General features: G+C 46.9%; 1 protein-coding gene across 1 annotated transcript in view; it reads right to left on the bottom strand.

The window, feature by feature from the left end:
- EFCAB5 (EF-hand calcium binding domain 5) overlaps positions 1-15,657 on the bottom strand; it is a 52,670-nt gene that overhangs the window by 35,790 nt on the left and 1,223 nt on the right. The window contains exons 2-3 of the mRNA XM_088138745.1: positions 4,663-5,229; positions 3,409-3,565 (exon numbers count right to left, since the gene is read on the bottom strand). Of these exons, the coding sequence (XP_087994871.1) occupies positions 3,409-3,565; positions 4,663-5,229 (724 nt within the window). The remainder of the gene's footprint in view (positions 1-3,408; positions 3,566-4,662; positions 5,230-15,657) is intronic.

Here is a 15,657-nt window from a genome sequence, read left to right as displayed (position 1 = left end):
TCCTTACCTGGTGACAAGTTCCACTGGGCACAGGAAGCGTGTCTCAGATTATCCTGAGCAGAGGGACAACCCTTTGGGAATACACTGAGCTCTGTCAGTGTGACAAACTTCAGAATATGCAACTTTTGGGACCGCAGAGATCCTTAAAACCTCTTTCATGGATTGGTGAACCAAAAAGTTACTTGCAGAAATTCTGCACCCTGAATTACATCCCTTTATTAATAAACAAAGCAAAGTTAGTACAACTAACTTAATTTATTCCATTTCTTAGAACTGATTTATGATATACCAGGACTTCCCACCTTCCAAGCTGCTTCAGAATTCCTTCCTTCTGGTTATAGGACATCTTGGAGTAAGATATAGATATAGATATAGATATAGATATAGATATAGATATAGATATAGATATAGATATAGATATAGATATAGATATAGATATAGATATAGATATGTGTGTGTGTGTGTGTACGCGTGCACATACGTGCACGTGCACACGTGTTGGTGTGTGTATTCTAACAGTTCATCTAGAATCAAATTAACCAGTTTTGATTTATACATGTACAAATAACAAGCAAAACGTTTACATATATTGATCTGACAGGTCAGTTGTTGAGGGAGAAAACATTTTTGGACTCTCTGAAAATAAAAAAGCTGGCTGACTGTTAGAAGTGATCCTTCCTTCCTTCCTTCCTTTCCTTCCTTCCTTCCTTCCTTCCTTCCTTCCTTCCTTCCTTCCTTCCTTCCTTCCTTCCTTCCTTCCTTCCTTCCTTCCTTCCTTCCTTCCTTCCTTTCTTCCTCCTTCTCTGTACCCCTACTACTTTCCCAGGACAAACAGAAGCTGACGTTTGGACAACGTGGTCACCTTACGCACTTTGGATTCTCGTGCCCATGGCTTGTGACTCACCACCCTTTGGAGTTGGGACACCTTAACTGGCTGCAGACTGGGGGCTGAGCCTCTGCTTTGCATGCTGAAGGTCCCAGGTTGCGCGCTCAGCATTGCCACTTGCAAGGGGTAAGACAGTCAATCACTTTATCACACGCCATTGGCCCTTCTAGTTAAGAAATGCTCGCTTCACGTAGAAATTGGATAAACACATGGCATTCGGCCATAGTTCAGTATGGGGTATGGTGATTAAGGGGCTGGGCAAGGAGTAAGGTCCAAGTCCCCCTCAGACACGGCTGTTCAGGGGAGAGACCACTATGTATGCGACCTTAAGCTCCTGAAGGAAAAGTAAGACATACATGTAAACAGTAAAAGACCCAGTGTGGTGTTACAGGGAGGGTGTTAGACTACGACCAGGGAGGTGCAGCTTTAAGTCCATCCTCCTCCGTGGAAATTCACTGGGTGACCATGAGACTCTCTCTCAGCCCAACTGACTTCACAGGGTTGCTGTTTGGGGGGAAACGGGAGGAGGGAGTGCCACTGATGCTGCCCTGAGCTCCTGCATGGAAAGCGGGATATACAGTAGACAGATGAGCAGAAGAAAGGATGTGCAGCACTGAAAATGCCCACGTACCCCTCCTCACATTTTTACATTTGAAGGGTCCTACCCTGAGGCACTGGCAAGCCAGCCCTTTAAAAGGGGGCTTGATTACTTTAGAGATGGGGGTGGAATTTAGCCTGATGAGATGAAGAAACATTGAAGGGAGACCAGAAAAAGAAAAAAGAGCAGTTGAGTTACAAGCTGAAGCCCCAAGATGGCGTCAGGGAATGGTGGAGACAGCAGAGAACCTCGGCAGCAGGGAAAGAACATCAGGGGCAGGAGTGAGAAGCCCAAGAAGATCCCAGCACTAAGCCAAGCCATGTCCAGATCCTGGCATCTCCAGCTCCAAACCCCAGGGTGGTGGCTACAGAAAAAAGACCCGGAGGGCTGCAAGTACTAGAGGCGCCTGAGCACCCAGCGCCAGGCCAAAGTCTTCTCCCGGCCCAAAAAGCAGCAGAAAGGGGACTTCCAATGCTCCTGCCAGCCCAACCAGGTAGACCAGACTAAGAAACCAATGCCATGTAGGTCTGGACTACTTTATTGTAACCGCTCTAGTCACAGAATCTTGCAAGTCTGAATGTGCTTCCCTCCCCCCCCCCCAATTTTATCTTCAAGTGAACCAGGGAGGGGCTTGTCTGAGATGTTTTCTCAGGTTATTTTCTTGGTCCGGACACAAGCCCCTCTTATCTGACGGTTGACTCGATAGTGGCTCTTCCTCCTGTCCTTCAAGGTCATTCCCTCTGTCCTCTGCAACTCCCTGCACCAGTCCTGTCTACAAGCACAATACTAGCTGTGCCGTAAGGACTGTGAGCTGAGGGGGGACAGGAGTAGAGCAGAAGTAGCATAAATGTCAGAAATAGCAGAGAAGAGAGAGATAAAGTAGAGCAAAAGTAGGATATTATTTAAAATAGAGGGTAGCATAAGATCCATGGTAGAGAATGTATGCAGCTCAGGATCAAATTGTTGGGTCCTTGGTGGTCTCTGAGCTTCTTTCTGCAGATGTTTCATTACCAACAGCATCAGTGTACTGATGTCACCTAGCCTGGTAATGAAACCTTTGCAGGAAGAGAAGCAAGCTCAAGGAATGTCAAGAACCCAACAATGCTAAAAGAGCTCAAACCAAGTATAAGACAGAGGATGTAAGACAGAAGTCATAAAATGGGAAACAGAACCGGAGACAAACAAAAGAGATAACGGAAAACCTACCCACTTTATCTGAAAGAGGCTGGAACCTCCAATCTGGGTTAACCCCTTTATTCTAACCATGTTGTTTTTGTGAGTCTGTTGTAATAAAATCCCCTGAATACAGGAAAGGTCTTTCCTCCTGTCTGAGCCTGTTACCATCCCCAAACTGAACCAACAAAGTATGGTTTGTTGAATAAGTCATGCTTGACTGAGTTCACACAATATCCTGTGTTTACAAATCACAACGGCTGGCCTCACACAACACGCCAAGGGAAAACCAACCAAAGACACTACGTTATGGCTTAGTAAGTTCTGTGAACCAGGCTACTTGGGGCAGGAGTTGCTGAGTTCTGAACTTGGGACCTGGGCCTGCAAAGCAGATGTCTGACCATCCAGCTGAGTCCCCCTTCAGATACTTCCTCTAGTAATCGGATCCAGAGAAAGCAGCTTCTGCTCAAGCTTCCAGTGCTGGTTACTGTGGAAGGAGCTGATGGGTCTTACTGGGCCTCAGCTCACCCCAGAAGAAACCAGAGCAGAGCTGCTGCTGGCCCTTCCATCTTGCTCGGCTCAAAATCCCACTTGCTGACCCAGAGCTCTCAAGATGTCTTCAGAAAAAGTTCTGCCAAGTGAAGGGAGGAGAAAGGACAGTGCCAGCCTTCTGTTACTTCTAAGGAGAAGATATATGGGGAGGGTCTTTGCCAGACAGCTGTAGCTGCCCCAGTTCATTTGCCCCAGTTACCAGCGCCAGCGGTATCTGTCCAGAGGCATCCTGGGTCCATTCTTGGAACTGCAGAGCTAAGGCCTCCTTGCGCAATTGGTCCACTTGATTTTTTATGTTCTCCACATCCTCCCTTCGCTGGCGTTTTTCTTCAACCAGGTTCTTCATCTGGGCAAGTCTGGAGAGCATAAGAGTAACGTGGGTTAGATCAGGGTTCTTATAGTCAAGAGAACTCAAATGGTAGGCACGTGGTAATTCTGAAGACCCTGAACCAGATCCTGTGGACTGGGTGGCTCCTTCTTCTGACCCAGTAGGGCTTGTCTTAGGATTCCTTTTAGGAACTATCTCAGTGGACATTGAAACCCGGGCCACTGAGAAAACCCAAGGAAGCATCAGAACTGAAGAGGGCATAGAATATTTTATGGAACCTCAGCTTGTTCCAGAATGCTACTGATCAGTTTGCATGAGAGCTGATTTCATGCAGTGATGAAAATGCTGGACTAGAAACAAAGAGACCATACGTTCTAGTTCCCCCTTAGATATGAAAGCTGGCTGGGTGACTTTGAGCCATCCTTCTCCCTCAGTCCAACCCACCTCACAGGGAGGGTGTTGTGAGAAAAAAAATTATGTATGCTACCTTGGGTTGTTCACAATAAAGGCAGGATATAAATCTAAGAACAAATAAATAAAAGGCAAGGTGGGAAAGGACGGGAAGAAAACAGAGAAGCAGGTGAACAGACCTGCAGCCTGTCTGAGATCTGGCTGTTCAGGGCAACCTTCACAAGCCAGGTTCCTGAGAGATGCAGTAGACTACAACTCCCAGCATTGGCCAGGCTAGCTGAGGCTCAAAAGATACTCAGTACCAGCTGAAAGCTTCTGCCTTTGAATCAAGTTTGTTAGAAAAGATGCTACAGACACCTCCTGATTTTTCGGTAGACTAACACAGCTCTCTTCCATCTAGCTGGAGGCTGCTTTGGGCCTCCATAGTGGGCTAGAAATCTGAAGAGCAGCAGTCATGTGGGGTGGGGGCTGGGGAGTAAGGAAAGGTCACCCCTTTTTACTGCAGCTTCCCTGGGTCTGCCTGAGTCAGCACCCTGGGTATTCTGCCGCAATGAAGTTTCTGGTCAGCTAACTGGCTCTGACCTCATTCTCTTAACCTTTTGGCATAGTTCTGCAGGCCAAACTCTACTCCTGGCCCCACCACTCAGCTGGCATCCCTGATTTCAAACCCTAGGCTCCTCTCTGAACCAGCTTCCATGACCTGGACCCACTTACTTATGCATAGTTGTGTCAGGCACTTGGGTTTTCAGCTTATCCGTGATCACCTTCAACCCTCGCACATAGGGGTTCGGCTTTGCGGTCAGATCATAGGAAGGGTTATGCCTCATCAGGTATTCTCCCAGGAAATTCACAGGGTCAAAGTGGCAGGGTTCGCTCTCCTTCAAGTCTAGTACTTTCTTCCTTTCTGCTACCCGTAACAGTTTCTCCACTCCAGGGACCAAGGTAGGGAGAAGTTTATCGAGAAGATACGCCCTGGTCTCCAGGGTCATTGACTCGGTGTTGAACCAATCCTGGGACAAGCTATCAGGAGGGTCTTGCTGTTCCACCTTCTTCTGCCGTATGGTTTCCTTGTTGAGCTTTTCCATTTTTATCCCCTGCAAATCCAAAGCTCTTGGCTGTACACGCTCATGGAAAATGGCCTTCCACTGAGCATCCATTGCTGGAGTCAGTGAGTGAAGGATAACCCTAGAACTTTGCTTTTCCACTTCCATGGGTAGATCACTGGCATGGTTGCTTTCAAGATCATTTTTCTTTTCTGGCTCTGCAGCCATATTTTGCTCTCTATAAGGAAAAAAAAAGACAAGTGTAATGTGATTCTGACAGATGGGTTCCTTCTCCCCTCCAAGAGCCTTGAGAACCATCAATTTCATTTTTGCACTCTTAAGTGAGAATGTCAATTTCAGTCTCTAGAGGCAGTGTGGTGCAATTGTTAAGGCGTTCCACTACTACCAGACAGCTCAGGCTGAAGTTCACATCCACCATTGGGAATCCTTTGGGGCATTCACTCTCCTCCTCCCCAACCCATCTGTCATCCTAGGGATAAGTATTCTGCACATATTCTACACTCCAGCTTGAGCTCCTGGAGGAAAGATAGGGTGTATATCTAGCAACATATCCTAAACAAACATTTCAAGGTTTTCTGAACATACAATTGACAATGCTTCTGAGATCTAACGGTAGGGTCCTTCCTCGCAATCTGGGTTTGAGGTAGACCTGTTAAATCTCTTGATGAAGCATGAATCAAGACAATTCCTCCTACTCACTCCACTTCCTAGCAAGGAAAAGAGGAAACTGTCTTAGAACTGGTCGAATTATTTTCCCACTGGCTGAATAATACTTCTGCTTAATTAGTGACGTCCTCTAGGGTCTTCCAGGCAAAGAAGGACCTTTCCTACTTCTGCTACCAGATGCTTTTCCCAAGAGATGCTAGGATGGAACCCAGGACCTTCTGTATGGAAAGCAGATGATTCTGCCACTATGACCATTGCCTCATCTAGATATTGCTTGAACTCCAGAAGTTAATACATACAGAAGCTGAACTGTGGAGTCCTTGGGGTTCTCTGAGCTTGGTTGTTTTCTTGCAAATGTTTCCTTACCCGGCTAGGTAACATCTTCAGTGCTAGCTACAAGTATCTGCTTCTATTAGAAGCTGAATTGGACTACTCAGACCGTTGGCTTATCTTGTTCAATAGTGTCTACTACTGGTTTTCTCAACTTGACGTCCACAGAAATGTTGAATTACAACTTCCATCCTCCAACAGCAAGCAGAGTTATCCTGGCTGTGGATGGTGGGATTTAGAGTCCAGCACATCTGAAGGGCAGGAGGTTGAGGACAGCTACCATCAATAGTTGTCTAAGGTTTCAGACGGGGTGGAAGGGAGGGAGGTCCTAACTGGGGATGCTGCCTGAGATTCAACTGACCCCTCTGAGATGCAAAACTCATCAGCATCCTCAACCCCAACTTCCCTCCTTTTGCAAAATCTCCATCACCTTTTTCTTCCTCCAAAAGTTGTCTTGCCAGGACAGCATGCTGAGAAATCTCATGTATTTATGGAGGCTTACCTTTCAGGGCAGATCTGAACTGAAAACGCCTGGGAATTTAAGACGGGGTTGTCTAATTTTAGCTGCCAACCATCTTACGCGGACATCCAGTGCGCTCACTCACTTCTGCAGAATTTAACTCCTGCGTACGTGTTTGAGGTTGCCAAGCAACAGTGGGGGGGGGGCATCTGTCCTCTTGGGCAGCTGGGAAGGGTGAGTGTGCCAATGTTCTCATCCCTGTCATTTCATCACGGGAAATTCTGTGAGAATCCAAAAGGAAAGGGAGGGGTGGGTGAGAGTAAAGCCCAGCCACTAGTGGCCCTACAGTCCTGGACACAGGAAGGGTCCACCTCTTTCTCGAGGAAGGGCAACCCGTCCATTTTCCAGTCCTGCTCCAGGCCCGCAGAAAGAGCTATGGCAACCATAGCTGTGGCTGTAAGTCAAGTATGAAAACCTGCTGAGCGAAATGGTTTGCTGATCCTTTGTCTTGCGAGGGGTAGCAGAGCTTGGAGGGCACCGTCGGGGGTTGGTTTACAAGGGTTTGGAAGAAGCCATGATGATGTCATGATCATCATGGCTTCTACCAAACCCTTGTAAACCAGTGCCAGTTACGTAATGCGGGCCAGCAACTGACATCATTAGCATACCTCGCATCACTTGTGCCATGATGCCGCCTGCTCTCTGGGGGCATCTGTGGTTGGTAGTTTTCTTATCAAAGGCAGGCTTTGGACTAAGAGCCACTTTTCAGGCATACACTGTTCAATCTAGTAGCTACCCTACACACACACACGTGTGCGCACGCGCGCACACACACACACAGAAGTTTTGGAACAATACCCTTCTCCAACTGTTAGCCAGGTGGGATGAGGTGCAGGAGGGATCTCTGTTCCACAAAGAGGAGTCAACCACATGGAAGTCTATAGAACACCTTGTTTTTTAAGGACTATACCACTGAGAACCAATAAGCCAAATTGGACCAAAATCATCTCAGTCCTGCTAGCATGCCAAACCATGGGGTCCTTCCACCACTTTTAGCCATTCTGGGGACTCATGCAGGTCTCTGGGGAAGCTTGTGTTTTATTTTCCTGATACTACCAGAAGTCTGGTTGTCACAAATGCAGGAGAGAACCTTCTTTAAGTCTTTGAACACCTGACTGGGTCTGCCTGGCTCTTAAACCTCTGAATGACAACCAGATGGCAGCAAAGAGATGAAAACTCTGTCTTTGCTGCCTCTACTGGTTATTCAAATATTTGCAGCCCAGATGGGGTAGGCCCAGTGTAAAGAATATATCTTAATATGAAAGAGAATTAAAGCAGAAAAACTGTTCCAAAATTTTAAAGAAGGAAAAATCCAACTCGCTTACAGACCCCAGAACATGATACCTGTAATCAGAAAAAGACAGAGCATAAAAGCCTTGTGCAAAAAGAGAGAGAGAGAGAGATTGGATGCAGACTAACAGCAAGCAAAAAAGGACAAAGAATAATATCCCAATCAAGAATGTCAACAAGAAAAGAAGATCAGACAAATCACAAGAAGCTTTATAGCTAAGATAGGAATACACATGAGTAATCCCAAAAGAAATTTGCCAGAGGAATATGGCAAGACTATATTGTAATCCTTTACAAGCAGGATAACAGAAACATTTGTAGAGAGAGACTAAATTTAAGACGTGATTCAGCAGAAATTGAGGTATAGCTGTCAAAGAGGAAAGCACCAAACACCTTTGAAATGACTGAATTTTTTCACGCAACAGGAGACTAGGCAATTAAACTGCTAACCTTTCTATGTCAACAAATAAGGAACAAGATTAGATGATCTGCAGGCTGGAAAAGATTTGGATACACATCCAAGGAGACATAAGAAAATGTGCAAATCAGTGCATTATTGCATGAGTTCCACACTCAAGCCAAATTGTGTTTAGTCTTACAAAGAAGAACAGAGACATACAGAGAGAGAGAGAGAGAAATGCCAAATGAACAGGAAGGGTTCAAAAATTACCTTTGCTTCATTGATTCCAGCAAGGCCTTTGATCACACGGATTACATAGATCATGCCAGAATGTGGAACGTGGCAAAGCTAAGGGTGGTGCCAAAAGATTTGATCATTCTTCTGAGGAACCTTTACAATGAACAAGAAGCTCTGTAAAATCCGAGTTTGGAAAAGCAGAGTAAACAAGCATGCATATTGTGCCCGTATAACTTATATAATGTACATATTGTAAGAACGGCAAGACTGAAAGAAATAATAGTTGGAATAAAAATTGGAGGTTGAAACACAAAGTGGGATATGCACAAGATATCACTTTGTTAGCTGAAAATAAAGAGGAAGAAAATTTATCATGAAAAGAGAAAGTCAAAATCCCGATTAATATCATCTATTAATAAAGGAAATGTCAGCCTACACACTTGGTATAAACATGCTGTGAAAGTGCAGAATAAAGATGGAAGGTGTGCTAGAGAAGTAAAGACTTTAATGCTACAGAGAAAGCGAATCACAATTTTAGATAACATCATGAAGGATAACGATACTATAATGATAGCAAAGATCAGAATAATTAAAACAATAGCCTTTCTCATCATATGTGGGCATATTTGACTGGAGAAGATGGCTGCCGAGAAAGAGACAGAGGGCTTCTATCCATTTATTTGTTTAATTGATTTATATGGCTGCCCAATTCACAAATTGCAGCTCTGGGCAGGTACCATAAGATGATGATTACGGATCTGGAAGCAGTTGCTGAGAATACTGTGGACCAGTCAAGCACTCCTAGAGCAAATATTGTAAAGGCTGCTTGCTCCGCTAAAGTGATGATCAGCAAGCAGAAACTGATATACTTCGGGCGTGTGATGCAAGTGATCGACGGACTAGAAAAATGACTCTGACCAGGCTGAGGAAAAGAGAATGGGAAGGCTGCAGACAAAGTGGATGGACCAGATTAAAGAGATTACTGGAAGATCCTCAGAAGGTCTACTGTTTATTCCTGAAGAGAGTGAACATTTGTCCATACAGAACAGACATCAGCAGTTGAACTCAGCTTGATGGCAACAACTAACTACGATATTGTCTGTCCTGGGGCAGTTTTCTTTGTACTTGTCAATACATTCTGCCTTATTATTTGGGCTCCAAGATCACCGCAGACGGAGACTGCAGCCATGAAATTAAGAGACGCTTGCTCCTTGGGAGGAAGGCCATGGCAAGCCTAGATAGCATATTAAAAAGCAGAGACGTCACCTTGCCGACAAAGATCCGCATAGTCAAAGCTATGGTTTTTCCAGTAGTAATGTATGGCTGTGAGAGCTGGACCATAAAGAAGGCTGAGCGCCGAAGAATTGATGCCTTTGAACTGTGGTGCTGGAGAAGACTCTTGAGAGTCCCCTGGACGGCTAGGAGGTCAAACCAGTCAATCTTAAAGGAAATCAACCCTGATTGCTCATTGGAAGAATCGATAATGAAGCTCAAGCTCAGATACTTTGGTCACCTAATGCGAAGAGAGGAGTCTTTGGAAAAGACCCTGATGCTGGGAAAGATGGAAGGCAAAAGGAGAAGAGGACGGCAGAGGATGAGATGGTTAGATAGCATCACTGAAGCAATGAGCATGAAACTGAGCAAACTCAGGGAGGCAGTGAAGGACAGGAAGGCCTGGCGCAATGTGGTTCATGGGGTCACGAAGAGTCGGACACGACTTAACGACTGAACAACAACAACAACAAATATTTATATGGGATTTAAATAATATCCAGTAAGTCGGTAAATTGATAAATAGCTTTTCTTAAGGACTGACGTCGGAATATAGGCATGGATCTGGCTCAGCAGAACCCCCAGCCCCCAGGATGATGAAAATCTTTATTTTGGAGAGCCCCTAATTACTTTGGCCTCTAATCTTGCTTTAACTGGGGATGGGATCGGACAGGAAGAAGTGGGGACCCAATCCCCTGACCTTCTGTTCTGGATCTTTTAGCTGCTGCTTAAAATATGTATAATGATTTTATTTGGGCCATGAAGTGACAAAACTTAGGAGAAATCAGGGCTGGGGTTGAGATATTTTATCATAACTCTTCTCTTTCTCTCCCCCCCCCCCAAATTGCTGACCAATTTCAGCCCTGTCCTTAACTGTTCTAGCATTAGGTCATTCCTGCCAAGGGTGTGTGAACAAGAGCGCCTCTTCAGTAGAAAAGATGGCCCCTCAATTGAAATAAACCAGTAAGTTGTAAAGGAGGGATTTTAATAGGGGCCTGCAGCACCCTCATAAAACAAATTTCTCCAGGATTATTCTCATTTATTGTGCTAAGCTCCCATCCTTTATCTGAAAGTTCAAGGGGACTTACTAAGGTTTTCTCCCAATTCTGTCCCCCAACCTCAACCCTGTGAAGTAGGTTGGCCTCAGGGTTGACTGTTCAAAGTCACCCAGGGGGCACCATGATTGAGCGGGGACATAATGTGGGTCTTCCAGTTCCTGTCCAAAACCTTACCCATTACACCACCCTGGTGGCACCTTGGATCTTGTTGGGAATATACCCCCATTCCTCTCTTTTTTTTTTTTGTCTGCGCTCAGTCATTGCTGACCCTGCAGTGACTGCTCGGACAAGTCCTTGCAGTTTTCAAGGCAACTGTTTTTCGGAAGTGGTTTGCCAGAGCCTCCTTCCTAGGGCAGAGCCCAGCTGGCGAGTGCAGGAGGCGGGGTTTCCGTTGCTTCGCACCCTTTTCGGGCGTGCGCAGTTTTTCGCGCTTACCGGCAACTGCTCCCAACTCCTTTTTGCAAGGCACCGCCAGCATTTTTCCTCCCACCGGAGTGAGAGTCCCCATTTATCTACTCACGTAAGTTTTCGAACTGTTGGGTTGACAGGAACTGGGGAGGAAACGAGCTCACCCTGTTTAACGCGAAGGCTGGACTCGAACCGCTGAAGCGTTGACCATTTCTGGCTGGCAACTTTCAGCGTCATTAAGCCGCTGCGCCACCGCGTCCCCCCATTCCTCTCTTTAGGGGACCCTAAATCCCAAATAGAAGTATGATTCCCAGATGCCTTGATCTGGGACGATGGGTGTTATTCACTGACATCGTTTCCTCCTGCCCTGTTTACTTTTCCTCTACGTGCTTTTTCAAAATCTGGGCACCCTTCAACTTCTTGTGCTGTTTTTGGCTGTTCCTCTCTATACTTTAATGGCTTTCTGAGTATTTTTGTTTTTCAAGAAATACAGAACGTTCTCAAATATCATTGGAATCCCAAGATGAAAAGCCAAGACATTTACTGTAAATACTGTAACTGGCAAGGATTTGCTTGTGGTCAAGCACCCGGAGAGGGAGGGCTGTTGCAAAGGGGGAAAAGTCGGCGTCGGGTCCACAACGAAGTTACCACTGCCTTAATCATAACTGGGGTCCAGGCATTGCATGGAGGTTGGTTGTAAGAATGCTCTACAAGTCCAACTTAGTAGAATACAGCAGTGACCAACTCTTTCACCGCTCCTGTGCCAACACACCAAAGTTAAGCCAGAGGGATGTTTGAGAGGAGGGCTGCAGACCAAATGCTTCCCATTCTGGGTGGAAACCTGCCCATCTAGTTCAACTTGGCTTTAAAAACAGTGAGCCCTTTCTGACCAAGAACCCCAACATTGTCAGCAGCCTTTTATTTTTTGCTCCTTCACTCCTTGGGTCAGGAGTTGTGGTGAGGACTAGAGCCAGTGGGGTTCAGCCAACAATGTTGGGGCTTAATATTTACCTATTGGCTCTATTTAAGAAAACATATATGGCCACCCATCTTATATATCATATGACTTGATATATATACCTCTGGGCAGCTCACAGCAACAACAATAAAAGCATGGAAAAAACAATAAAAAACTCATGTTTCCCCAGAAAGCCCAAAAGAAAGAAATTGTACCCCGTACCTTCAAGCAACGCTCCCCAATAACAAGCAGAAACCCTGGGCTCCAGCTTCACCTGATCCCAATGCTTGTGGGAAGAGCCAAATTTTAAGGCCTTCTGGAAGGCTAGGAGGGTGGGGGCCTGCCTGATCTTGGGGGGGAGGGTATTCCACAGGGTGGGGGCAGCTATGGGGAAAGCATATTTCCTAGGTCCCACTAGATGACAGTCCTTAAGGAAAGGGACCTAGAGCATGCCCACCTATCTGACCTGGTGGAACAGGCAGATACCCTCTGGGAGGGGCAGATAACCTGGCCCCGTGCCATGCTGGTGAATTGCTGGTGGAATTGAACTGAATTGGGTTGGCGATGGACAGGCACAGGGGTAACCAACACCGCTCCCTTCTAGTCTCTACAATTCGTGACATCCTTTGTCAACAGGGGGCAGAATTGCATGGATTCTTCCCTTAATCCACCCAGAAATAGTACAAAATTGGCACACACACCAAAAAAAAAAAAAAAAAAGGAAAAACTTTCGCTTTTAATTTCGGTAGGAGCCCCGTGAAAACGTGACCCGGTTGTCAGATTATGAGAAAATGCCAAGCGGTACTCTCTGTGAGTCAAGACTTCTCTTTGTGCCCCCTGGGAGGATATTTTTCCCGGGATGGAGAAAAGGAGCATCATAATTGGTTCCCTTTAGATCCAGGGAGTGTTACGGAAGAGGCGCTGCTTGGAAAATCTGCCGGTTCTGGCTGCGAAGGGGAGGCTCTGGGCTTTTGGCAGGAAACCCGAGGTAGAGGCCAGCCCTGGAGGCCCTCCTTGGCCAGGGTCTGTCCCACCTGACTGGGGAGAGGGTCTTCCTAGTGTGGGAACCTCCCCGGAGATTTTCCGGATGCCAGTCTGGCTCCTACAGAGACCTTGGGCTAAGACCTTTTAGTTTCTTTAGCACTGAATCCCTTAAGCCAGTGTTTCTCAACCTTGGCCCCTTGAAGATGTGTGGACTGGGGAATTCTGGGAGTTGCAGTCCACACATCTTCAAGGGCCCAAGGCTGAGAAACACTGGCTTAAGGGATGCATCTGTGTTCACTATGGTGGCATCACTGTCGGCCCTTTAGTTAAATGTTGTGAATGTACTTTAAGATGGACAAATAGATCTCCAAAGTATTACGAGGGCCCCAAGGGAAAAGAGAACCACCGTTCCCAGCGTCTTTGCTCCCTTGTCTCAGAAGCAGTTCCTGCAAGCAGAATCCCGGTTTCTCCATTTGCTTCTTAACCTTCCAGGTTTCCTCTTGCTGAGAGCAGCTCCAGGCTCAGCGGGCAACTCCTGCCTCTCTCTGCTTGGAGGCCAAGGGACACCTGAGCCTCGCAAAGCCAGGCGCACAGGGTTGCAGAGCCTCCGTATCTTGGGGCTGTCAGAGCCGCAGAATCCGGGAAGCAAACCACAGGGGGAAACTCCCTGAGTTGTGGGAGCTCCAGAAAGACCCATCAGCTAAACCTGCCTCTGTGGCTGGCGTGTGGGGGGTTCGCTATGGCAGGTGAAAGACCCACAGAGGAAAAGTGGCCACGATTCTAATTGTTAGTTCTTAGATCCCCTCCCAGAAAACGTTGCTGCCTCTTTCATCAGCCTCACTCCTATGCCCTAAAGTCAGCGCTTCAGCTGGAGAATTTATGAGAGGTCACACCCTTTTCCGTGACTTCACTTCCACGCCAGGAAGAGCATTCCTTACTGAATTGCTCTCTCTCAGCCTGCAGTTATTCAGACAAAAGCAGAGTCCAGCCCTTGTTTCTATTTGCTATGCCCTAGTCAATCTTAGAGAGTCTCAGAAATGCTAAGCAGAGTTGGACTTGATTTGGACTCGGATGGGAGGCCACCAGGAGGTCCCAGAGCAGCGGAAAAGACCAGGAATTAAAAATAAAAACTGAAAAAGGGTGCTGGCAACTCTTTTCTACACTGTTGCCAGGAAACTATGCAGGCTGGCCCCTGAAGCCACCGGCATGGAGCTTGACTCAAGGGATTATTTACAATTTGGACTCCAAAAGAGTGAATGGATGGGGCACTGGAGGCAATATTTCATCCCAGAGGGTTTCTCCAACCAGTGCTCCAGGGAAAGTGGTCTCAGAGTTTTCTCTTCTGCCAAGAGGAGAACTGCAAAGGCTCTGGAGCCTTCAGATCACAGGATAAGGTTTCTAGGTGGAGTTACACTGAATTGCTGTTCTCTCTCCAGCAGGACTGTGCCGCTGTTCACCAGGTGAGAAAGGCAGAGCATCAACAGCTGATGGGCACAGATAGAGCAGCTGGAATTGAGGCCTGGAAGGAGATGCTGGAAGGAAGCTTCTCTGCTGAACGTGGACATGCCATATTGCACAGCCCTTCTGCTCTCCACAGGGTGGCTTTGCTTGGCCTGAAGCTGAAATGTGATTAGGCTGCGGGCAGTTGGGTGATCTCCAGTTAGACAGGATGTATCCTACTTTGGGTGCATTATGCGAAGACCCAGCTCTCTGGAAAAGGCTCTGATGCTGGGAAAGGTGGGAGGAACGATGAGGAGGAGGAGGAAGAGGAGGAGGAGGAGGACCAGCAGCAAGAGGGATGGACTCAGTTACAGCAGCAATGGGGGCACGGTTGGAAGACCAGGCTGGACACACCTCATCCTGGAGAAGGTCTGACTCTGTGGTCGCCAAGAGTCAAAGCTTGATAGAACATAATCAGTCAATCAGTGGGAAGACCGGCTCCCTTGAGAAGTCCATAATGCCGGGAAGGGTGGAAGGAAAGAGAAGAGGAGGAGGACCAGCAGCAAGGTGGAGGGACTCGGTTACAGTGGCGATGGGGGCACTGTTGGAAGTCCTGAAGGACCAGGTTAGGGACAGATTGTCATGGAGGAAATCTGTCTAGGTGGTCCCTAGCAGTCAGGATGGCACATAATCAAGCAATCACTTTAACTTGCCTCCTCGGGACTGTAATGGGAAAAGAGGAGGAAGTGGAGTGTAATGGAGGACGGAGGGTGGGATAAAAAGGGCCCGAATTTAAGAGACAGACGGCAATGAGAGCACTTGGTGCAGCAGCTGCAGTAGAAAGGCAGGAGGAAGAGGAACCCCAGACCTCTGTTACCCTGGCTACGTTTGCACAACACAAGGTGTAACTCATCATTGACAAGCCACCGTGGCTAAGTCAAAAGAAACCTTACGTCTTAGCCTTAGCCTATTGCGTGAACCAGGCCATGATGTCACGCCGCATTGTACGACTTGTTTCGGCTTCAAACGTGCAGATGCAGCCATTATCCAACAATCCAACTCGCCCAACAGACATTCTGATG

This window comes from Python bivittatus, unplaced genomic scaffold, assembly GCF_059951505.1.
Source record: "Python bivittatus isolate LINGU-HERP-01145 unplaced genomic scaffold, Pbiv_v1 ctg000240_np1212, whole genome shotgun sequence".
Lineage (NCBI taxonomy): Eukaryota > Metazoa > Chordata > Lepidosauria > Squamata > Pythonidae > Python > Python bivittatus.
This window is presented reverse-complemented; position numbering and strand designations above follow the sequence as displayed.